The sequence below is a fragment of the Phaenicophaeus curvirostris genome, chromosome 2 (genome assembly GCF_032191515.1).
Source record: "Phaenicophaeus curvirostris isolate KB17595 chromosome 2, BPBGC_Pcur_1.0, whole genome shotgun sequence".
Classification (NCBI taxonomy): Eukaryota; Metazoa; Chordata; class Aves; order Cuculiformes; family Cuculidae; genus Phaenicophaeus; species Phaenicophaeus curvirostris.
The window spans coordinates 513,583-538,287 of record NC_091393.1 but is presented as its reverse complement, the minus strand read 5'-3'; the positions used below and the strand labels follow the sequence as shown (position 1 = coordinate 538,287).

At 40.2% G+C, this 24,705-nt stretch overlaps 1 protein-coding gene across 4 annotated transcripts; it reads right to left on the bottom strand.

Annotated features, from left to right (window-relative positions):
* Nucleotides 1-1,134: 1,134 nt before the first annotated feature.
* On the bottom strand, nt 1,135-24,367 carry LOC138717579 (BEN domain-containing protein 3-like). 4 transcript variants are annotated; one of them, XM_069851097.1, is made up of 4 exons: nt 24,113-24,367; nt 12,665-12,709; nt 11,972-12,195; nt 1,135-7,255 (listed from the first exon to the last, which is right to left on the bottom strand). In XM_069851097.1, exons 2-4 carry the CDS (start codon nt 12,696-12,698, stop codon nt 5,003-5,005), a joined length of 2,511 nt encoding a protein of 836 aa, XP_069707198.1. In that variant the 5' UTR covers nt 12,699-12,709; nt 24,113-24,367; the 3' UTR covers nt 1,135-5,002. The 4 variants fall into 4 exon arrangements, with proteins under 4 accessions (XP_069707198.1, XP_069707199.1, XP_069707200.1 ...); XM_069851098.1 differs by lacking the exon at nt 24,113-24,367 and adding an exon at nt 17,355-17,416; XM_069851099.1 differs by lacking the exon at nt 11,972-12,195.
* Between the last annotated feature and the right edge of the window lie 338 nt (nt 24,368-24,705).

The window sequence follows — 24,705 nt, the reverse complement described above, 5'->3', positions numbered from 1 at the left end:
TGGTCCTCTAAGAGGCGGATGCTGCATGTGGGCCCAGGAGAATCCTGTGAAAGAATATCTTGGAATTGCTTACACAGGAGTTGGACTCGGGTCTGGCAGAAGAGTCCGCCTGGTTACCTAAAGCAGGCACAGACCAAACACTCGTGAAGGAGTGAGGCGCTGAGGGGCATGGTTTAGTGTTTGATAGGAATGGTTGGACTTGATGATCTGGTGGGCCTTTTCCAACCTGGTGACTCTATGAAGGTTCCAAGTTCTGCTGCGTAAAGGTGAACACGGAGAGGGGCATTACACTCTGACAACTCCGCCTCCCCAAATAATAGGCAATTCTTTTTTCCATAGAACAGAAAAGCACCAAAGTGTTTCTAGTTTTTATTGTTTGGGGGGGTTTCTTTAGTTCTTGGGATTGGGTTTTTTTCTGTAGTGGCATGTCAGACCACTACACAGAACTACAAATTCCTCTGCAAACAATGACAAACAGTTGTTTTGCCATAATGAAATTTGTGAAGGAAATTGGGAATGATTACTTGATACTTGGAGCGGGGGAGAGATATTAATTAGCTGATCTGCTTCCAGTCTTTGGCAATCACAATTTATTTTGTTTCACTCTATTAACAAATTTTAGTGCCATTGGATACCTGGTGACTTTTTCCATGTTTTTCACTGGGAATACACCCTGAATTTTTTAAAAAATAAGGAAAACATAATTAAAAAAAAAGCATGTTTGTTCTAATCGTGTTTGCTTTGTGGTAGGAAAGAACTAGGAGAAGAACATGTAATATTCTTCAGAACAGCTTTACTTCTGTTCTATTACAGCTCTTCTGCTGCTGCAGGAGAGATGGCCTTTCCAAGGGTTTAGATGAGCTGTGACGAAGATAATTATGAGTATTATGTGTTCTGTGAGAAATTTCTGTGATAAATTAAGACTATCACTACCAGTGAGACATTTAGATGAACAGCTTTTATAATGGAGGGTGTACGGTGAGGATTTCAGAAGCACTGTTACTACTAGTAATTTATCTGGTTTTACTAGGACGAAAAAGTAGGTAGGAAAGAATAAAGACAAACATATGGGGAGTTCTTTCTTTTTCTGCCTTTCTTAGCAAAAACAATCGTAAGAGAATTAAGAGAGGGAACTAAACCATCATGTCAGCTATTTATTTTAAACAACTTCAAGCACATTTAGAAAGATGTTTTCAGAATGTTCTTGAGGAAATTCTCCAACTCCATTGGTGTTAAATGAGTTGCAAGTAACATTGGAAAAAATCAGAAAGTCAAACCAAGGAACTGAAAAAATTTTGGCAATGACAGTGATGGAGTTTGTTTGATTTACTCAAAAAAAATCATAGGCTTGGACCTGCCACTGTTCTTCCATAGGTTTTCAACGCAATCAACTAAAATGACACGTCAATTTATGCTCCATCCTTAGCACAGGCAAGCTTAAGACATTGAATTTTCCATCTCTTTCACATTCCTTTAATCAGTGAAACAAAGTCTGAATGAAAATAAATTATGAATAAAACCTGCATATTATTTGCTGTGCTTCTCAGGGCTGTAGAATTCACATTAATCCCTTTCAGCATGAAATTAGACCTGATGTGCCTTTGTAGAGCGCTGAGCATAATTCTCTGTTTCTCGCTGCTATATCGTAATATAAATATCAATAGTTGAAATGACACAAATGACATTTAAAAAAAAAACATATCTAGAAATAAATTATATTCATTTTGTGGATGAGAAAAAACATTGACAAGCATTTCCTAGAACATTAAACACTTCGGTGGCTTTAACGTCTTAGTGTCACAAAGTGGTTGACTTCAAGTAAAGATTTTTTGCATTTGCAAACTTGTTGATTCTGTCACCTGAATACAGTTAGCGGGCAGTGAACTGCTGTGTACTTGACCTCCCTCTTGATGCGCTGGTTTGCATCTTTCACAGAACTTCTAAGTTTTGAGTTTGTAGAAAATGGGTAAGACACAAAAATATGGAGCCATGATATATTACAGTTTTAGAGACTGTTAGAAGTGAGGTATTCAGTGCTTATCCAAAGCTGATATAGTTAAACTATAAGCAGTCAAAACACTTGATACGCACCTTAACAGGGTTTACTGACCTGGCAGGTAGAAAGTAACAGGAAGTCAGAGTGTCCATGGCTATGTATGTTCCAAACACTTCAGTATCTACCACTCTTCCTATCATAGCCTCACTTTCAAAATTAAAAGTTTATTCTTTTGAACATAAAAAGTCTGAAAGACCGAAAAACCTTTTTAAGCAGCTGCAGCAAACCAGGGTATTTTAATTTATGTGCTGTCTGACTAGCTTAGGTTATCTCAGATCTTACTGACAGACTGTATAGGAAAAAAATTCCTGCTTGGACTCAAGCAATCACCAGACAACATTCCTCTTGTATGAAAATAATAGACCTTTAATTTATTTACAAGACTGACCAACTGGATGAAGTGGCTGTACTTCAGATGTACTGCAAGAGCTTTAATGAACTATGTCACTATTCATATGTCTGTATTTTCTTGATATCAGTTATAAAACACACAATCAAATAGATCATGAAAGCGTTGTGAAGAGTGAGATAAAAGGAATGTACACAGCAATTAGACAGAAGAAAAAATAAAAATCTTTCAATAAATTCACTTTCAAAAATGTGAATTTTAAGGTGAAAATAGTTTTTGCACTGCTTAGTAGATAATACAAATGCACTGATTTTTTTTTTACTTAATGTCAACATCTACAGTAAAGGCAGTATGACCCAAATTTGCATGCTAGCTAGTAACATCTGGCAATTGTACAAAAGTTTAATATATATTGAATACTTCTGGGAGTTTTGGCATGACTAAGTGGTGAAATGTGTATGACATTAAGGTAAGAAAATATAATTACATTTCTTACCTTCTGGCCAGCTATTCACAGCAACAAATTAAGCAGCTGTTAATAATTTCTGTCATTTTATATCTCCCATAAAAGTGCATGTAAAAAAATTCACAGAGGTGCTAGGTAGCATACAATTACAAGAGAAAGTCTTGGTTTCTGGTACATTCAGTTTGCTAAATTTATGAACCAAAATGAAAGATAAGATGCAGACATTGTGGTATCAGTTCTTTATCTTTGGTAAAATGTTTTCATTTTATTATAGCCATATTTGCTCTGATATCCATTTTGTGCATGGTCTGCTAGTATTTAAACCAACACGAAACATTTAAATGGATATAAACACTATCAGTGGATTATTTAGTACATTCATGACTTTCTTTAAACATCCTTTGAGAATGTTGCCAGCATATGGGGAAAATGAGCAAATGCTACTAGCTATTCTGATTTACTCACGGTTTAACATAATACTTTTACTAGTTCTTGCCATTAGGAAAGAACGCTTTGTTTTTTTAAAAGGAAGGGATCAATATGACTCTAAGAACAATAAATTCTAAAAATCTGAAGTAAAAATACCAAGTATTTTGTACTTTCTTACAAACGCTAAAATACAAAATTACACTGGAACAGACTTAAAATTTGATACTATGACCCATCTAAGTAACCAACAAAAGGACCACAGAGAACATCAACAATTGCTCCAAGGTGTTCCAGTGACAGTCAGTAAGCGATTGCTGTCTTTACTGTCTTAAAATTCCATACATGACTCTCTCCCACCACTTTTATCAGTACTAAAATTAAAAAAAAAAAAAAAAAGTAGGAAAACTAGTTTTAAAGCAGCACTCTCCAGTGACAAATCATACAGCAAATTCACATTGGGTTCTGGGTGTTCCTTGTTACACTTGAACATATTAACGATGCAAATTTGACCATATGAACCTAAGTTATACATACAGAGTTATGCCTCCAAACAGCTACTAATAACATTAAATCCATTTGGCAAAGTGAGAGAGAATTCAATATGCCTACATCCAAAATACCCAGATGGTGCTGCATTCACACAAAGAATAAGTTACGTTGATTACCACAGCTCATATGTGGGGAACCTGAAACAATTCCATCACAAAATCAATCTCTGCATATACATCTTATAATGCAATTTAAAATAAATACTGGAAACCTTTGGAATCATTATTTTCATAGAGAGTAAGGTATAAAATTTTTCTAAGTTCTTGTTTTGGGTCTTTTTATTGTCGTCTTTCTTATTTTATAAATAGAGTGGCAAGCAGGCAATGGCAAGACATTCCACGGGTATAGGCTTGGGTCTGTTCTGCTGGCTTTATTCAGTCGAGCCACCCTCTGTCACGCCAGCAGTGACACTGGACAAAACAAATAGAGAACTCACAGGGGCAGGATGAAGCGTGTGGTGCCAATATAGAACAAACATTCACAGTAGGTTTATGCTCACGTCTCAATTCTTCAACAGTTAATTCTCGGGTTTAGAAATAAAACCTGGGTTAACAGTCAAAAATGCAGACGACACCACTCTGACCCATTCTTTGACACAGTATTATTATTTTCACTATCACAGTATCATCAAGAACAAATGTGAAGCTGCAAATACTGTAGAAGCAAAGTCTAATATTCCAATGATTTCCAATGAACATGGCACTTTAAAATTTAAATTAAGTTTACATCTCAAACTCTGAATTAACTAAGAAGACTGTTTATAAGGGCGTAACAAAAAATTGCCCCTGAAGAGCACGATTTAAAAAAATATCTTTATTATTAGAAGGTGATAAGACAGGAAGATGCAGAAATGGGGAGTGGAGTAATACAGTCTCAATACATGTATTTGCACCGGTGAAAATCATGCTCTTACTGAATCATTGATATCTCTACCACCAATGAATTATGGTCTTTACCCAGGTACAAATGTAGTAAGCCACTTCCCACTGCTGCGGTGCCCACATCGATGCAACACACACATTATAACACAACTTGGCGCCTGACTCTCCTAGATGCTGAGCACACTCGGCTCCTGACAGGCCCTTCAGTCTAAACCAAAGCATAATCCTGACAATAATTTAGTGGTCAAAGTTTTAGGAATTTGAAGAGCCTGTCACTTATTTGCTTTCTTTGCTTTTTTCAGTATATCACACTTTTTTCTGTTAGGACGCCGGCATCTTTCATCAATGCTCGGTATACATTCATAATGCCATACTTCTTCCATTTTCTCCACGGGGTAAACTGCCTCCACGTAATGACGGATCAGTCTCAGCCTGATAGGATCGAGCTGTTTTTTGTTACAAGCACCTGAATGGTTATATTGCAGTCTGAGATTCTCTGCAGTAAAGAGTTCAGGGAAGAGTCTTACAAGAAGCCTGGCAGCAAAGTTGCCGACCGACAGGCTCTGCTGCACTATCTCTCTTACCTCCTTATCAGACAGCAAATACAGAGAAGGCACAGGGAAGTCAGGATTAGGAACGACGAGTTCATCGAGTGGTATCTTGCAAAAATCCTTGCTGCTTCTTTCCGGTGGCAGTGGTGGCCCTTCGAATTCTTCTCGAAACCTCTCAGGGTTTATTGCATAGCTGAGAAATTCCCTCCTGTCGGGCCCCGGCACATGGATTTTCCGTTGCTGCTGATATGTGCGCCTTTGCTCAGTGTCTCTTCGCCGACACCTCTCGTCAAGCTTCCCAACAAACTCCAATGTCCACACTCTGTCATTCTTTGCTCTGGGGTACAGTATCTGCACATAATGTCGAATTAATTTAATTCTAGTGGGGTCAAGCTGTTTCTTGCCTAAAGATCCACTACAGTTGTATTGCTTCCGTAAGTTTTCATGAGTAAACAGTTCAGGAAATAAGAGAACAAGCAATCGAGAGGCAAAGTTGCCTATAGAAAGACTGCTTTCATATATGCTTTTAATCTGTTCTTTGTTCAACAGGTAATCTGGGACAGGGACATCAAAATCAGGAGGGGGAAAGTCAAGTTTGTCAAAGTCTATGGGTACAAGCCAGATTTTTTTTGAGCGTCTGCCAGGTTTTTCATACTCAAAACTGTCTTCCACTTTTATGATTGATACATCATCTGGTAAACTAGAAGAATCGTAACAGTCATCTCTCATCTGATCACATTCACTTCCATCCATATATGTATTTTCAAGCTCATCATTTATTCGTTGAACGCACTGCTGCAACCAGGCTTCATCATCTTGCACATCTGGAAAGTAAATTTCAGTGTACCTACGGATTATTTGAAGCCGATGAGGATCCAGCAGTTGTTTCCCAGAATCTCCAAAGCAGCTGTACCTTTCAGCTAATTTTCTGTGGTCGAAGAGTTCTGGAAACAATCTGTGTAACAAAAAAACAGAGAATTCCCCTGGAGAAGAAGCTTCATCTAAAAATTCATTGAGATCCTGAGCATCCAGCATGTAATCTGAGGCAATGACATTACTCCTGTCCAAGGATAATGCTTCCTCCTGCTCTTTATCCTCCATATAATGGGAGGATTCAACCTGCTCAGTCTCATAAAAGCTGGACGACTGTACATTCTGCTGACTGTTTTCCATTTCCCTTTGAGCCCAAAATCTATTGAAGAAATCATTGACTTGGGGCAAACACTCCACCTGCCACACAGCTGTGTTCTTCACAGAAGGATAACAAACTTCCACATAGTTACGGATAAGCTGCAGATGAAGAGATTCAAGTTTCCTTTTATTGAGAAAGCCACATGCACTGCAGCTTCTGCTAAATTCATCGTCACTGAAGAGTTCTGGGAAGAGCTGCACTAGCAACCGGCAAGCTAAGTCTCCGCCCGACGTGCTTTGATCCATGATTTGTTTGAGCTCCGCAGAAGTCAGCTGGTACTCTGGGGGAGGCTTGAAGTCTGCAACAGACTCTGCTGGACTGACTTGCTTTTTAATTCTGCTAACCTCCAGAGACAACAAGTCAACTTTACTGTGAAGCTGGGTCATATTAGTGTTCAGGGTGTTAAGTGTGTAAAACATTTTCTGTATCAAAGAGTATATATTTGCATCAGAATCTGCAGCGGCTGCTGATACAGCAATGGCTGCAGCTGAGTCCCTTTTGCGTTGATCGTTCAAAGTCCGAAGATGCGAGGGACTGCTGGGGTTGATTTTTTCAAACAACTCATAAGAAGCAAACTGCTCTGCTCCTGGTGGGTTCTTCTTCTCTGTGATCTTGTGTGAGATGCCATAGAGAGGTTTTTTATAAGATGGAGTGGTTATATCACTGAAGGAATCTTCTTCACCTAGCCATGGTACATTAGTATTCTTGTTCTTGTTTGTCTGCTCCGCATTTACCTGAGTGGGTGAGCCAGTATCTCTGTTCTTCATGTTTGAAAGGGGACCCTTTGAATAAATAAATATTGGATTAGTAAGAATACCTTAAAAATATTAGCTATAATACTGTTAATAAGCAGGCATTGTTACAAAAATCTGCAAAGTAAAATTTTCTCCAGAGTACTTAGTTCTGTTAAATACAGCAAAATTAATAAATTCAATAGGAAAAAAAAAACAAAACCAAAAATAAAACTACAGTAAAGTATTATTTAGGACAATTTTTGCTGTTGTTTTGGCTCATGGCTTTCTCCATGGAATAGAAATGCAATAATAATCCTTAGTACTCTTTACCCGCAGAGCTCTAACTACTCTCCCAAATTAAGTGTCAATATGCTTCACCTTGCATATGAGGCTCTTGGGCTGTAGAGAATTTGAATGGCAACAAGTCAGCAACAGAGCCAAGAATAGAATCTAGATTTTCTGACTCCTAGTCCTGTGACCTTGCCACTGCCTCCAACAACTGCATTTAATATTCCAGCACTTTCTGTAGTTTAGCTTTTGAAAATACCACAAAGGCTGTAAGACACTGAAATTATGCTTATTCTCTTATTTCTGAAGTGAAAGGTTTATACAGGGGTCTTTTTATCTTTATAATGGTGTACAACTCCTGAACAAGTTCTAAAAATGACTAATTTAAAAAAAGGTATCTATTTAAATAAAAAAAATTAAAATCAAAGTGCAAAGTAGCTTGGTATTGACTTTTTAAGAAGGGAAGCCTAAGATTTCTTTATTTCTTAAAGGCAGGGAAGTTTAGACTCAAGGGTTTCTAATTTTCTGAATTATTTATATAAAAAACAGTAATGAGCTCTTAAGGGATTAGTGTCCTTGATTTCTAACTCTTCCTCATTGCTTGAAATCAGAAGCAAGCTTTTTCATCAACTCATAGCAAATATGCAGTGCTTGGGTGGGGCTGGTTTTTTTTGCAATCACATGGATATTGCAAATAATTCTTAGGAAGTGAAGTAGATACAACAGAATCAAAACCCAATGTACAGAATCCAAACACAAGAAACCAGATTTTAGAGACAACTACACTGAAACATTTTGCTTGGAATGACATTAATAAGATAAAACCCCACAGAATTTGCTTTAATCTGAAAACAAATGGAATTTAAGGTCTGAGCTGAGAGCCAATTCAAAATTCTAGTGGAAGACTGCACTGTGTCTTACAGTGAGGAACTTGAATTAAGACTCCTTTCTGAAAAAAACAGAACTGTAACGCTTATGAAATTAATCTGGTCCCTATGAATACTCACACTTGGCATCTGCTTACTGCAGTGACAAATTAAATCTAATTGCTTTTTAATTTCTCATGTAATGTATACTCAAAAGAGGTTCAGAGAGAACATGCTGTTTTCCCCTCCAAGTTCAGAAACCAGCAGACTCAATTAAATTGAAGGTGTGTTTCCAAGTTCTGCTCTCATTCACATCATGCAACCCAATGCAGAAAACCTTGTGTTTCCACAACCAAAGCTGTGTGGATGGACAGATAATAAAGTGAAAGCATAAAACAAAGACAATAAATTTCACAGTGTGCAGAGTCCCTAGCTGTGGTGGTGCCTACGACACCTGACTTCCAGGTCCCATTTAGAAGACTGAAAGCAGGTGATGAAAATTTCCTCTGACAATAAACAGAGTTGTGCCTCCCAGTCAGATACTCAGACTGAACTACAAATTTCTTTTACTGTTTTAAAACAAAAGAACAAAATAAGACTGCAGTTCTGGGGAATACAGTTCTTACACATACCTGCTATCTAAGCGGCTAGCTCTTCTGTTAACACTCCTATTTACAGAGGATATTCCAAATGTTTCTTCACATACAGAGTATGGTTAATTCAATCACTTGTCTACTGAACAGCTTGCCATGGACCACTAGTCATCTGTCAGTTTTCATTGGAACTCCTGTTGTACCTTTCCCCTAATTCATTATATAATAAAACTTGGAAACACGGGCAATTTCTACTAATGTATATTGTACAGATAGAGCCAGGGCAAAGCAATATTAGAAAGTGTATTAAACAGCACAAATTCATTGTCCTAAGTACCTTATTGCACTTCAACAGTGAGCATGGTGAAAATTTGCATTCTTAGTTTTGGACATGGTGCTCTGAAGAGGGAGAAGTGTTCACACTAAGAACTACAGTGGCTCTCTGCTGTGACAGCAGCATTACTTTCGCCCTTTACAGTTCAGTGTTTGGAGCTGTTTGTGGGACAGATTTGGTTATCTGCATTTCAGACATATAATCAGTTTTAGAGTAACAGATGACAACATATTTGGGCATATATTTAAGGATTTTCTATTTCAGATACACTCTCCTTTTCTTTCCTTTTAATTATCTTGTCTTGTCCACCTGGGGACAGCACTATCCACAGCATAAATATATGGCTTTTCATAAATCCTCCAATTAAACTAGTATTTAATATCTTTAATTAGTTTTCTGTAACACTGATCTTTAAACATCAGTGTATTTTAGAAAATACTACACCCATAAAGATGATCAGTTTTAATGTACCATCAAAAAATAAGCAAATATATTGTTCCATGAGACTCAATGTATGTAAGATAGTGCTGCTTTTATATTTATTTGCACAGTAAGTTTTTATATAATATATATTCTTTGAACATTTGCAAAATGCAGTATTTCAGTAAACATGGACCAATATAAGTAATTGTGAAACAGTGTCTCACATGATCTCTCGGAGCCCTACGCCAAGTTTTAAAAGTTGTTTAGTTATTGCTCTGCTCAGTGCTAAAGTCCAGCTAACTTATGACCTTCATTATGCTTAACGAACAAAGTCTAAATATCTGGAAGAATACAGAACATAATACTCTAGCATATGAGTAAAGAATAATAAATATATGAGCAAGAAACATGTAAAATAATTCTATCAAACACATAAGAACTTGGAAGTGACGTGCAAATAAACTTTTTAAACTTACAATTTTCTACAGTTTTTTTCCTTAAAAAAAAATAGGGGAAATGAATTTCTGGTTATGAAATGACAATCAGAATTACGAAAAAAAAAAAGAAGAGAAAAGTCTTGTGATAGAAAGTCATGTAGTGAAATAATCATTGGCCCAACAGTACAGTTACATAACATAAAAAGTACAGCTCCATTTATATCATACATAGATGCCTATATTTTTACAATAAACTACAAGCTCAATAGTCTCAAAAAATAATTAAAGTTTTGTCCTCTGTTTAAACAGAAATATTAATGAAGTCATCAATTAAAGCAAAATATTGGTACTAGAAAAGTAATTAACTTTAAAATGTTAGGATTGAGGGCTGTTTCTGATTCGTTATTTAACATGCTGATTCATTGGGGACAGTGAAGAATGAATTTTCATCATTGTTACTGGGTCTGTTTCTGATATTCTAAGTCCAAAGTTATAAGTCAGTTCAAATAAATTTAGAAATGTACTAAAGGCAAAAAGCAAACAGTAAAATCCAAAGCAAGCAGAGTTCACAGGCCATTATGAAGCTCTTCTAAGAATCTGAATGTAAGTAAAACTATTGTAAAAAAGAAAAAGAGAAAGGAAAAGAAAAGAAAAGAAAGAAACCATGTAATAAGACCTACCTACCATAGGCATTCAGGGAAAAATACAGCCCCAAGAAGTCAGAAAGATGACAGTCAAGAAAGAAATACGAAGAGCTATGGCTAGAAAGGAGAAATTAAATGCACAAATACAACACGGAATAACTAGCTAGGTAGCAGAACAGCAGAAAAGGATATGTGCATTAGAGTAGATCATAAACTAAATATAACCCAGAGTCTGAAGTTATTCAAAAAAGGATGAATTAGAATCTAGGCTATTTTAATAAGGTGCTGATTGTGAAAAACAGGGGGTTTTTATATTGCTCTAGGGGGCGCTAGAAGAGATGTGATTATCCGACACTGGACAGTACCCTTTCAGGAATCTCAAAGAGAACAACAAAAATACAAGGTGACTCCTGAAGAAAAGCTGAAGAAACAGAATTTTAGTCTTGGAAAGGAAGGGCTGAAGGTAAGACAACATCCCACCAATTTTCCCACGTGCAGAAGACTTTTCTAGAACTGATGAACTACTGAAAAGAACAAGGACAAAAAGAAACTTGCTTGGTTTCAGCAAAGATTAATGAAAATTTCCAAGTGCTAGAGAGGTGAAACTCTAGAACAGGGTAACAGAAGAGACTGGGCATGTCCTTCACCAGATGCACAAACACCTGGATTGTCAGAAGTGGGATGCTGCATCAGAAGTTGTAATACATTCTGCTCTTGATATACTGAAGTCTTCTGCATCCCTGCATCTTTTATCTTTCAAGTAATGCACAAATCTATACCTGTCTCACTGACACCAAAATTGCGTGTTACAGAAGGAAGAATTACAACTCTGATTCTGCCACTGAGGATCCAGCTGAAGGACTGTGTGATGTGAGAGGGACTGTAATCAGTCATGCCCAGATAACCCAAATCACTACCTGCTCCTACATTCCCTGACAAAACGTACACTCCACATGAATGAATAAACCTATATTTCATAGATATGATTGCTCCCACATTCTTGAAAGAAATACCTAGACAAGTAATGTGTGCAAAATGGGTTAATATCAGCCATATTTGACTGAAATGCATTACTACTGCAAATCTAGTTAAATGACTTGCATTTTGCTTATAGCAGCAATGAATTTAGCCTATGAAATATCAACACAAAAATCACACAGTCATGGATAGAGAAGTCACCTCTTGTGTAAAGCGTCTTTTCTTCACACTGGGTAAGACATCTTGCTGGCTCCCTGAACCATCACAACCAAGTGAGGTCTGCTTCCGTTTGTTGGAATCCTGTAGGCAAGTAACTGTGCCATCCAGTGAGTGTTTCTCAGCAGATCTGGATGTTACTGAGCAGTCTAGAGCTTCATCTTCATTTTCTGTTTCTACTTTCACAATATTTTTTTTAGGAATTCTTACTGGAAAGAGAGAACGTTTAGAAAGATAAAGTATTCCCTCCAGAAAACCATTATACCCTTAATACAATATTTCGTGGCTTGTTTCTTTTTATGAAAATGTGTTTTGAAGAACATGGTTATTTTTTATGACTTGTACGATAAGCGTATGATGAGGCCACCCCAAAGTCAAGTTTTTATTACGCTAGGAATCATTCAGTCATCCAGCAAATGTCATCCAGTTCCTTCCCCAAAGAAGCATCTAAAGCATAAACAAATAAAGTTACAGTAGGAAGATTTTTTTCAAGGGGGAAGAAGGATGTAGAGCAGAAAATATAATGAGCAACAAAGATAATAGTGTGGTTTACACATCTTTTTAAAAAACATTAATGTAATTTCTCTTGATCCAAGTGCATTCTTTATCAGGTTACAAAGGTTTTTGTTAACAAGTATTTTTGCCTGATCATAAGTTACACAAAGTATAACATTTTACCTTCATCATCATCAGTGATTTCAGCTGAATTCATCTTCTATTTCACTAAAGAACAAAAGAAAAATACAGAAATAAATATCGGCATCTTCTGGAATCAGGAAATATCTAAATCTGGTTTTATAATTACTTTAAATGTAATTAACAGCCCATGGATAATTTCCAATCTGTACATTTTTAGAACCTAGGTATTTTCAATACATTTAATGGCCATCTATAGATCTGTCAAGATGCAAACCATACTGCAGACTAGACAGGTAGGAATGTATTCAAAACTATATGTCTTTTTCTGGCATGGAGAAAAGTAAACGTAATTTTAACCTTCTCTACAAAGTATCTTGGCAGTATATAAAAGGAAGTTAGCTGGATTAAATTCTCCATCCTGAAGCAAGTCACTACTTCTTATTACACTGAAATGTTTTTATATTGACACTGTGGGTAACCCAAAGTCATTACAGAAGGAAAACTCATGAACTGGAATATATACACTGGAGTAAGTTTTCACTTAAAAATCTTTGATCCTTTGATATAGATTGCATCAATCAAGCAAGAACAATCTGTAGATCTACAGCAATTACTTTTGTTTCTAACTGTCAGCCTCTAAATAATATAAGAATGTTTTTTTGTAAGGGAAAGCAAAATATGTATTATTCTGGCATGATTTTAGCATTACTTCTCACATGGAAGACTCAGTTGTATTTCTGTTACCTTGAAAAGTAATTTTGCAAATTACTTGTGGGCAAACATCAATCTGTGGACACGTTCCTAAGAGATATCCTAAATCTTTTTAAGATCTCCAAAGCAAACAACCTAACCAGATCTCACTGACTGTTACAGGGCACATAGCTGCAAACCGACACTCTCGGCTGGTAAGCCGGTGACTGTTACACTGTGACACACCGCTCATGTTCATCTACACACAGCATTGTGTTTAGTTGGCCCCAGAACATTACCGATTTACATTTCCCACAGATGAAGTCTTCTTTCAAATAGTTTTGTTTCAAACGTTCCCACCCATCCTTTACCCGAGGTCTGAAATCAAGGCAGGCTTCTCTCCGGCTGGAGCAAATGCACAAAGCAACCAGTCAATCAGAAGTGTATATTTAGCCCAGGAGTGTGAGTTATAATGAAATTTAAAAGACATGAGGAAAGAAAGAGACAAGCAATCTGTTTTGGATGGGGAAAAAATAAGTCTTTACCTTACTTTTCAATATTGTTCAATAGAATTATTATTTTTTTAAATCTCAAAATATTGTTAAAAAACTCTGCAAACACTTGACTACTGTGTTAAGAATTTTTCTTCATTAGTAACTGATGGCTGTTAATGGTAACTATGAGATCCTGCTCACAATAAGATTTTGTATGATTGCACTACAATGAGCAGCACAGACACACGCACAAACCAAAGATGCATGGAGTTATAAAACCAGCTCATAGTGGGCCACCTTAGAAGCCAAAGTATCCTCTGAAGTCCTTATCTTCAACATGGTCCTATATACAGATTATAAAGGGCATCCTTAAGAGGACAACATGAGATTCTCTTCATTATCACGTCACCAGAAAAAAATCTCTCTCAGTTGGATACAGAGCTACTACAACCCCCTTAAATATCTAACCCTTTTTAGACACCACAATCCCCAATTTCACCACAATTTCAGGACTTGTATTTATTAATTGATCCACCTATAAATGATGTCATCTTATAATCACTTCACTCACACTTTTGCAAAATCTGTAAAGACATGACAGCAAGAGACACAAGTAGCCCTCACCAACTTCTAAGCCACCTAAATAAGCAGTGGTTGGGCTTAATACTTGGTCTTACTAACTCAACGTTATTTATGAATTTAGACAGCCACTACAGCTCTTTACTAAAAAATCCTAAGACAGTGTACTTTGTACAGCACCATCAAAAAGCTATGTTGGATCTTAGGAAAATCACGTAGTACTAAACGTTTATATTTTGCCCTCATATAGCAGATACAATGACATTCAGTTTCTAGACTTTTGTAACACTTTCCCTTACTGCACTAGGCTTAGCTCAAAGGAATGTGGTACAAGATCAACATATATCAGCGCTCAAGAAGTGCGAAAGAGTCTTTTTGTGCGGGTCTGAGGTGACAGTAAGCAAATCAGCCAACATCACTGCAGAATATTCTGCAAGGGAAATCAAAATGGTTTTCCAGATAATCCTAGGCTGCTCTATTACAGTAAAACTCTAGAAGATGGTAAACACAGAGACAGAAAGGGAGAATATAAAGGTGGTGGTGGTGGGAAACAGCACATAATATTTAGGAGGGGATATAGGAATTATATTTTCCTTCTAACTCCTGCTAGTACTGTTATTCAAATGGGCAGAATGCTTTAGGAGAATTTGTCTGAGAGAATACAAGGGAAATGGAAGGAGAAAATAAAGGAGGATCTGAATAGCCACTCTTTAAAAATGGAAAAACTGAAAACTAAAGTAAATCACGTACCTCAGCTAATTTTCTAAAGGGCACTACAACAAGAACACTAAAGCTATCCCGAACTCAGGTCAAATAATATTAAGTCAAAACACTGTTTCACATATTCGAAGCAAAGTGTTACAACTTATTTTGATATTTTTTTCCCCACAAAACCACCAGAACACAGTTAAAGGCAATAATCCAAAAAGCATCAGGATCAACAAGGGCTGGAAATACTGGATTTCATATTTGTACTCCTTCGTGTCAATCCAAGCACAAGCTCCAAAGTTTTCAGTTTTGGAAGCCCTGGTAATACCTTACTCGTTATCTGTTTTCCTTCCTTCTTTTTGATATTTGTAAGAACTTAGGTATTATGCGAAAATGAAGCACATACAATGGCTTCTGTCAAGAGACAGGAGTCAACTGCCTCTCTGATTTCCTGCCCCATGGTACCACCTGTTCCCTCAGTCAAGCATGGGTGCCTGCCTTGAGTGAGCTCTTCCAGCTTGACAAACTGTCAGGAAACAATTCACTTCTTTTTTTGCTGGGTTATTTTCCTTCTAATTCAGAGAGTTAAATGGTAAGGCAAGTCATAAGGCCCAGCTCAGGAGCATGCACAAGATTTGGGAAGCAAAGGAGGAATTAAAATCTCTCTTGTAACAGCAAGTCACTGGCTTGGTCAAACCATTTCATGAAAATTCACTTATCATCTATTTATGTCATCAACTCGCTTCAAATTTGGATTGTAATGGACTCAACATGCAAGGAGACACAGAGATATCAACAGAGCAACTGCATCATCACTTCCATAAGAAATGAGGTCCTATGGAAAATGGAGAAGCTTGCATGTGTGTGTGTATGTCCATGCAGGTATGCCTGCCTAAGTATGGTTAAAAATAGTTTTGTTGATTGTTTAAAGTCTACCAAAGATAAAATATTTCAGATTCTTTAAAATACTGTTAAAAGTGAATCAGTACTTATGAATAATAATTACTGCCTCTGTAGAAGAGGCAGCAGTGTCAAAACCTGTTTTGAGGTAGCATTCTGCCTCAAATTGTGAGAATAAAAAAGCTGGACAAAAAAACCAAAAACAAAACCAAAAAAAACCCCTAAAAGAACCAGGAACAAAATGGTGCAAATAGCAGTCGAGTAAGAAATCCATCCAGTAAAGCAAACACTGAATAGTTGTTCTTTGCCATGTTGAGTATATAAATGCATTTCATTCTTACCTTATATGTCTTTTCAAAACACAAGACAAAGATAGTTACCATCCTTAGCCTAATACTGACTCAAAGCCATCTACAGGACAGCAGTTTGCTAGTTCTAGGAAGGGATGAACACCCTATGCTGAGTTGGGAGCCCAGGTCTCCAGCCGTGACTGGTTGAGCAACCAGCCTTGACAGTTCTATCTTACTGGGATACAGGTAGGTGCTGCAGTACATCCTACTTTCTAGTGAAAAGGGGCCCTGGAAGGAAGATTCCAAAACATACCAACATGTACAACAGCAACTACACAGCCACATCCTGATCCTATTGAAGTCAATTACTGCTGTAGCCTAAGCATCAAATCTTCAAATTTTAGCTGAAACTTCTAGTATTTCCACCTAAATCAGTAAAAAAAGTCATGATTTACAAAATATGAACATAAACTTTAATGTCCAAGTTTTAGGAACTTGCTTGTAAATATTTTAATTTGTGAACCAAGTTATTTTAGAAGCACTTTCCCTGGGTTCTTTGGTTTCCATCTTATGTATAAAGTCAAATTCCAAAGAATGTATTAACAGGTCAGAAACACCTAAGAGGTATAAAATAGGTAAACTAACACACTGTTTCTCTATGCTCATGCTAAAACATGGCTCAAATACTGAGAAAGAATAACTGTTCCAACCTTGATGTGGATTCTACCCCTGTGAACACTAAAAATGAAGTGAATAACTAATATTTTTTCTTCAGAAGAGGCTCTACTTTTGATTAATAACAGTCTGCTTCCAGTTCAGTCGTTAGCTAATGAATGAATCTAATGCTGAATGAATAGGAAGATGTGCAGCACATGGACAAGTTCGACAATCAAGGAAGAAGAGGTAAATGGACCTCATCTGCACAATGCAGACAATAAATCCTTAGATTTTACTGCCTAAATTTCATATATTGAGAATGGACTTCTTGAAAACAGCACGTAGTTTATAATTTCTATGGAATCAATGTCTCGAAACAAACACCTTGCTGATGTATCACCATATACTCACCTTCCTATCTAAACTGCCTTGATAGCTACTAGTGTTGGTGCTGTACAGATACCTGTGCTGAGCCACTGCTAGGTGTCAGGCAACAGAGCCTGGGAGATGCCTGCACGCATCCGGGAAGACACAAACATCCCTTTTGGCTCAGTCCCCCACACTCACCCACACATCCTGACACTTAGAATCATAGAATCATAGAATAACCAGGTTGGAAGAGACCCACCTGATCATCGAGTCCAACCATTCTTATCAAACACTAAACCATGCCCCTTAGCACCTCGTCCACCCATCCCTTAAACACCTCCAGGGAAGGTGAATCATCCACATCCCTGGGCAGCCTCTGCCAGTGCCCAATGACCCTTTCTGTGAAAAATTTTTTCCTGATGTCCAGCCTAAATCTCCCCTGGCAGAGCTTGAGGCCATTCCCTCTTGTCCTGTCCCCTGTCACTTGGGAGAAGAGGCCAGCACCCTCCTCTCCACAACCTCCTTTCAGGTAGTTGTAGAGAGCAATGAGGTCTCCCCTCAGCCTCCAGGCTAAACAACCCCAGCTCTCTCAGCCGTTCCTCATAAGGCCTGTTCTCCAGCCCCTTCACCAGCTTCGTTGCTCTTCTCTGGACTTGCTCCAGAGCCTCAACATCCTTCTTGCAGTGAGGGGCCCAGAACTTGAAACAGTTAAAAATAATGAGCCAAAAAGAATGTCTTTCTTAAAGTGATTAAAGCTTTGTTCTTCTAAGAGAAGTGAATAAAACATTGCAATCATGCAAACAACAGTATTACTCATTTTAAACTAACATACAATGAACCTCTTTGCAGAGAACTGATGTGATATACAGGATTGTGTTATCCTGTTTCAACTTAAGCTACTTCTAATAAGCTGAATATGCATTACAGGCTAATTCTAGACACCGATCTAAGTGTGTTTGATTTGTGACCTTGTAGCTTGCAGGAAGATGCAGAAATTCCACTCAGCTGCCACGTTAAGTTGTAGGTGGTTACAGGTTCTAGACACCAAGTTTCCAGTGGATTGCACACAAAAAACGTCTTGAGCCCTGCTGGGCCTGCTCCATCAGGAACCCCTCTGCAACTGGCCTACTGGCTAAGATTCAACACTCATTTTCAGAACACACTCAGAACTTTGGGATTTTCATAGAGGACTGTCATAAATAAGTGTTGGGCATTTCACTTACCAATGGCAATGCTTTTGCAGTATAGACAAGAATCCATATCCCCAAATCCTAGAAGAGTGATCTAGTCACCAGGCTATAGCATGCTGGAGGGCAAGTGGGAAGAGGAGTGGTTGGTCAAGGCATGGGGGATGGGGAAAAAAGTGAGGGGTCCCAGCACACCTTGGCTGTCACTATTGGCCGAACCTCCTTCCCACAGATCCTGCTCTCCCTTCTTCTCATCAGATTAGAGGAGGAATGAGACACCTCAATGAAGGGACTTTACACTCCCTTACTTTTCACTAGTTTCAGTGAGACAGGTGCCCCTATTCCTAAGACTTACCAGGTTATGATACTTAATTGTATCATTGTACCACTTTGGTAACAACATTCAACACTGAAGTGGTATTACCTGCTAACAGGGAACCTCAGTACATAGTGCAGTGCTGCAAGATCCAAAGTATGAAAGAATACCTTAAAAATGAGGTTTTGGAATGTTTCTCTGTGCACTTAGTACTAACTACTACCACCTTAATGCTGCTGTTGCAAGTAGAGCAAAAAAATGCGATCCATTTATCAAAAATGTGCCTAGCTGAAATATGCACTAAAGCCTTAAGGATTTAAAGCACTTAGGTACAAAAGATTTTATGAGTAAAACTGCAAATCATACTCTAAACATATTTCAGTCTCATATCATCTAGTATCATGTATAATGCTACTTAAAAGTAGCATAAAAGTGTATCCAGTTACTGACATAGACATTCATAAGCCTAAGTTAAATCATCCCATGACATGCATTCTCCTCCTCCTATTTAATACCTAACAACTACTCATGTGTTGGCCTTGGAGGATAATTTCCGTACCTGTCTTATGATTGTGACCATTGCAAGAGCACAACGGGAAGACAAAAGATCTTGCTGGTATTGTAAGATCAAGGCAGTTCTCTGCCTTTGCAATCATTCTTAGAGAAGGTCTGATGGAATCCTTGCAAATTCTGGCTTAAAAAAACCGAAGTCCACCAGAAAAAAATACTAGTGTTCTGTCATTCATAGCTAAAAAAATTTCCCTCTTTACTTTTCAAACTACCATGTCTAATGCAATAGGTTCTGAGAACTGAAAAAAAAAAAAGGTGAAAATCATGCAAAATAGCACAAAAGTACACACATACTGTATGTGGGAAAAAATTCTGATTAAATAAGTAAAATAATTGTAAATTATAGTTACAATTATAAATTTAAATGAATCATTACCTCAACTTATACACTGTAATATAATGTCTGTTGTCAGTTTTATAAATTTTGCTACTTATAATTTAAATGCTTGCCTAACACTGAACCGTTCAGTTCATTAATGCACTGTAAATGTGTAGATGCTGCTTCTTGAATGCACACCATTCCACTAAAATTTTAAGCATCTTTGCATAGGTTGGAAAGAATGTCTCTAATTCTTCTCATTGACTATAAGGATGTTATTAAAAATATCGGGGTTTAGACTTTGTGTTCTATGTGATGTTTATTCCTTTTAAAGCCTCATGGTGGTACATTGCTTCATATATACAACTCAGGCTTCAATGAGAAGTATCTACTTGGGTGTCATTTGCTTCTGAAAAGGTGAATTGTTCTTCACATTTTGGCCAAAAGATAAGATAGGATGTTTGCTAGTAACATTTAAATATGCGTTTAATAGTGTGTGTGGAATAAGCTGCTCCATTACCTTGCTTTCACCATATAGTAAAAGATTCAACACTCCTCTTAAAGCATAGGTAAAGTTGAGTAAATGATGGGAATGCCAAAAAAGCTGATATTCTAAGGAGGAAACATTGGCTGAAATTTATAAGATCTATACATTGAACTGCTGGTTAACAGCCAAAAGTAGCAGCTCCTTCCCGTAACAGGACTTCATCACAAAATGACACCTGTATTATGCTACATAATTAAGAGTGTGGTTTACCCACAGCCAACCAAAATTCTCAGCTATATAACCATCCTCAGCAAGGGACAATGATTAATCAATCTGATAGTTAAGACACTCACCAGACAGGCAAGCATCTGAAGTTCTGCTCCCTGTCTCTTTGTATGTGTATCTATTTCATATGAAGCACTGGATAAAACACACAACGTGATCAATGCTTCCCAAGGGAAGCCCACAGCCTTGAAAGCTGGTGTGGATAGGTGGAAGTCGTCTCGCCCTGTGCAGCAGGTGAGCCGAGGGCTGCTCTAAACACCCTGTGATAGCGTGAAATACCATCCCTCGTGGCACCGCAGAAGAATGATTCCTGTGTGATGCTTTGAAACAATGAGCGCAAACACCCATTCTCAACACACAGCCCTGCAGTCCCAGGAGGAGGCAGGACTGATGGCACACGCCTCTGCTCAGGCTGCCCAGGAGCTGCCTCCTGCTCCAGGTGTGTGTTGCTTTCCAGGCTGCCTCTTGAAAAGCCCTCCTGCTGGGCTGCAGAAGCAAACCCAGAGAGCTCTGGGTGCTAGGTTCTGCTTTGTGAGCCAAACAATCTGCATCTTTTACTTCCTAGCTGTAGCACTGAGTTCAGTAATTTCAATACTGCAGTTATCCTTGGGCTAAATCTGATTCCTCCAATTTGTGAAAAACACTGCAACTCAAATTCAATTCAACTGAATTACACATAAATAGTACTCCAAAATTGAGCTGTAAAATGTATTTCTTAGAGGTAATGTTGGCCTTCCATTCAGTTCCACGGGCTAATAATTCAATTTTAAATATTACAAAATTTAGACAAGGCCTTCTCAAAACCCCAAAATAATGCAGGCTCCTTTTTTCATGGACTTTTTGCATCTTCATTAATACTTTTATTCTCTATTTAAGTATCCTTCTGTTGCTGAAAACCTCATTGCCACACCCACTGGTATGATGGTCAGAATAAGCAAGTAACTCAAAAGGGTCACTGTTACTCTGTTGCCCAAACTGTTACTTACTAACTTAGAAATTACACCTAAAGCTATTGTAACAGACAGAAATGGAGGCAGGAGGGAGGAATTTGTATCGCTTGATTTGTACACCTGACTGTACTTTGTATATATTTAGTGATACTTCCTAATAACTTGTGACTTTTCTGAGTAAAGATTTTGAAAAGTCTTGAGAAATCACTTGATAAAACAGAACGTTTTGAAAAGTCTTGAGAAATCACTTGATAAAACAGAAGGTTGAAGAAGTCTGATACCTGAAACCACCTTAATTTTAAAAAACAGATAATCGATTTAAAATTGACTACCCACCTCAAAGAAACAGAAATGTTGCCTCAGTTAACTGAACAATGACCAAAACACAAGCAGACAAAAATAATACTAAAAGCAGATGCTTTCTATTATATCAATTTTGAGAGAGTAGGGTGCTATGAGTGAGCCAAGAGTGAAGATTGAGTAAAATTTATTCTTGATATCCAGTACTGACACTTGAAAAAATAAGTACCTTAAGAAACAGTATTCCAACATTATAATTGTGTTCCAACTATTAAATGCATACATATTAAGTTCTAAAATGATGAAAAATATCTTTAAAAGAACCAGCAGATGTTGGAAGCGCTGCTGTTACAGACAATAAAATCCATGTACTTAGCATAGTTTGACAACCACTGCTGTCCTGTGGAGGAGGACAGGAAGCCTGAAGTCTCCACTGAAGCCAGCCTGCAACAAGGGCATTCTGCCAAAAGGACTAAGAGGGCATGTTCTCAATTTGTGTCTTTTTTATTTCATTTTACTTACATCTACAGATGCTGTTTAAATTAGAGTGAAAAAAAAAAATGACCAACCAGACAAAAAAAACCCAAACCCTCTCCCCAGTTTTCCAAGTCAATGCCCAAAGCTGAAGTTTTCTCAACCTGTGCCCCGTACTTTATCAAACACCGACATAACCTTGCAGTGGTCAGCAAAATACTAGACAACTTTCTTTCCAGCATTAACATCACTTAGTATAGGTGTCTTCCCCTGGGCAATTACAAACATTTTGCTTTCCTCGGTGCTTCATTTTCTCTCCCCTCATTCTTTGCTTTTATTTTAAAACATTGTTCCATCTGAACTTTGTACAACTTAAGATGTCCTCCAAACTGCAATGAACTCTCTTATTTTTATCCCCCGGGCTTACCCAAGCTATAAAAATACTTAGCAAAGACAAAAAGTGTGGGGTTTGCTGAGTTTGATTTAACAGGAGAGAAAAGAAAAATGGATCAACATGTATTAGTAACTATTTGTTTTATTAGATGTAATTGTTCACATAAACTTATAATCTGACGCTTAGGTATCACTCAGAAGGAGGGAAAAAGTTTTTCTTCCACTGTTTAAATGTCTCTGCCCCAAGAGTCGGGCTTACACTGTTTTTTAAAGGCAGCAGCAACAAACTCTACTCGCACTTCAATCCAAAAAGCTCCGCGACTGCGTCAACGCTATGTTGGAGCCGTCACATGGCTGCTGGCCCGCCGCCGGCTCGCATTCTGCTGGTTCAGAGTTTGTCCCCTTCTATTTACCAAGGGCTGTGTGGACACACCGCGGGGGAAAGTAGGGTAGAGGCGGCGGGTGACCCGGGCAGAGGCAGCGGTCGGTCCCCACGGTGCAAGACCCAGTGATACGGATGGCCACAGCATCATCGGCTCCCACGCCACCGTCTTTGCGGGAGCCTGAGCCCAGCCCTCGATTTTACAGGGAGCCTGACCCCACGCTGCTTCACCAGCCGGTACCGGAGTGGGGGGGCAACAGCTGGACACGAGGAGGACTCAACGATCCTTGTGGGTCCCTTCCAACTCAGGTCATTCTGTGATTCCACGCCACCACCCCCACTGCCGGGGGTCCCCCTACCCTCTGCAGCGCCAGGGGGAGTTGGAACTAGATGATCTTTAAGGTCCCTTCCAACCCAAACTATTCTACCATTCCATGACTCGACGACACTAGGAGCTGGACTCTGTTCTTTGTGGATCCCTTCCAACTCAGGTCATTCTGTGACTCTGCGGCCCCCTCACCCCTATTGCCGGGGGGCTCCCCTGCATCGCCGGGGGAGGAGGACTCGACGACCCCAGGTCTCGGACGAGATGACCTTTGCGGCTCCCTCCCAGCTCAGGTCACCCTGCGTGCGTCCCCCCCGCGGAGGGGCGGCGGCGCGGGCGCCACGTGGGACCGGCGCGGCGCGAGGCCCCGCCCGGGGGGGCGGGGGCTGCGGGGAGGCCGCCCCGCACGCGGCGGCCGGGGCCGCTTCCGCGGTCAGACCCACGAGCCCGAGGCGGCGGCGGCAGCGGTTGGTGCTTCCGGTCCGAACCCTTGCCCGGGCGGATCTATGTGGCCGGCGCGCGCCGGGGGAGGGGGGGGGGCGGGGGGGGAGAAGGTGAGGCTGGAGGTGACGGCGGCGTGACCGTTCCACTCTCCCCACCCCCTCCCCCGCTCCCCCCCCTGCGCCGCGCCGATGGAGCCGCCCGGGGCCGCGCGCCGCGAACAAAGAGCCCCCCACCCCCCCCCCACGCCCCGCGGGCCCCCGGGCCGCCGACGGGAGAGGGGCCGGCCCCACGCCTCCCGCTGCTACCCGCCCCCCCCCCCCCCCCAAATTTTTCCCCGTGCCTCCCCGCCGCGGGGCGGCGGCGCTTACCTCGTCTCCGCGCGGGGCCGCGGGAGCCCCGGGACGGCGGGGGCGGCTGGAGCGGCCGCCGCTGCTGCCCGCGTTTTCCCCCCCGCTCTTTGTGTGCGAGGGGTCCGCGCGCTGCGCTCTCGCGTGACGTGACGGGACCGTGTGTCATTTCCGCACAAGGACACCGAGCCCCGAGCCGCCGCGGCCAGCGCCACCCGCCGCCCCGGGGCAGGGGCAGAGGCGGGAGGGGAGGGGGGAGGAGCAGGGCCCCGCGCTCCCCCCTCCTTCCCTCCCCCCGCTCCGTCCCCACCCCCCGCCCTCCCCGGGGCTCCCGCCGCCAACGCGCCCTTCCCGCCGGGGACCCCGCGCGCGCGCCCCCCCCCTCCCCCTCCCCCCCCAACTCCCGCCACGCGCGGGCACGTGGGGAGGGCGCGCGGCAGCGAGCACGTGGCCGCTCCCCCCCTCCCCCGCCCCCCTCACCGCGCGCGCGCCCGGCGTGGAGCGCGCGTGGCGGGCGGCAGCGCGGGCTCCGGGACCCCCTCCCCCCTCCTCCCTCAGGGACAGGGAGGGCCGGGAGCGAGGGTCCCGGAGCCCCGTGTCCAGCCCGGGTGGTT

Bases quoted from the DNA above. Each gene is read 5' to 3' on its own strand.
- LOC138717579 (XM_069851097.1), bottom strand. From the start codon at position 12,698: ATGAATTCAGCTGAAATCACTGATGATGATGAAG. The intron at 12,196-12,664 runs GTAAAATGTTAT...CTCTCTTTCCAG, and splicing joins AATCACTGATGATGATGAAG to TAAGAATTCCTAAAAAAAAT. The intron at 7,256-11,971 runs GTGACTTCTCTA...ATTTATTCAAAG, and splicing joins AAAGACGCTTTACACAAGAG to GGTCCCCTTTCAAACATGAA.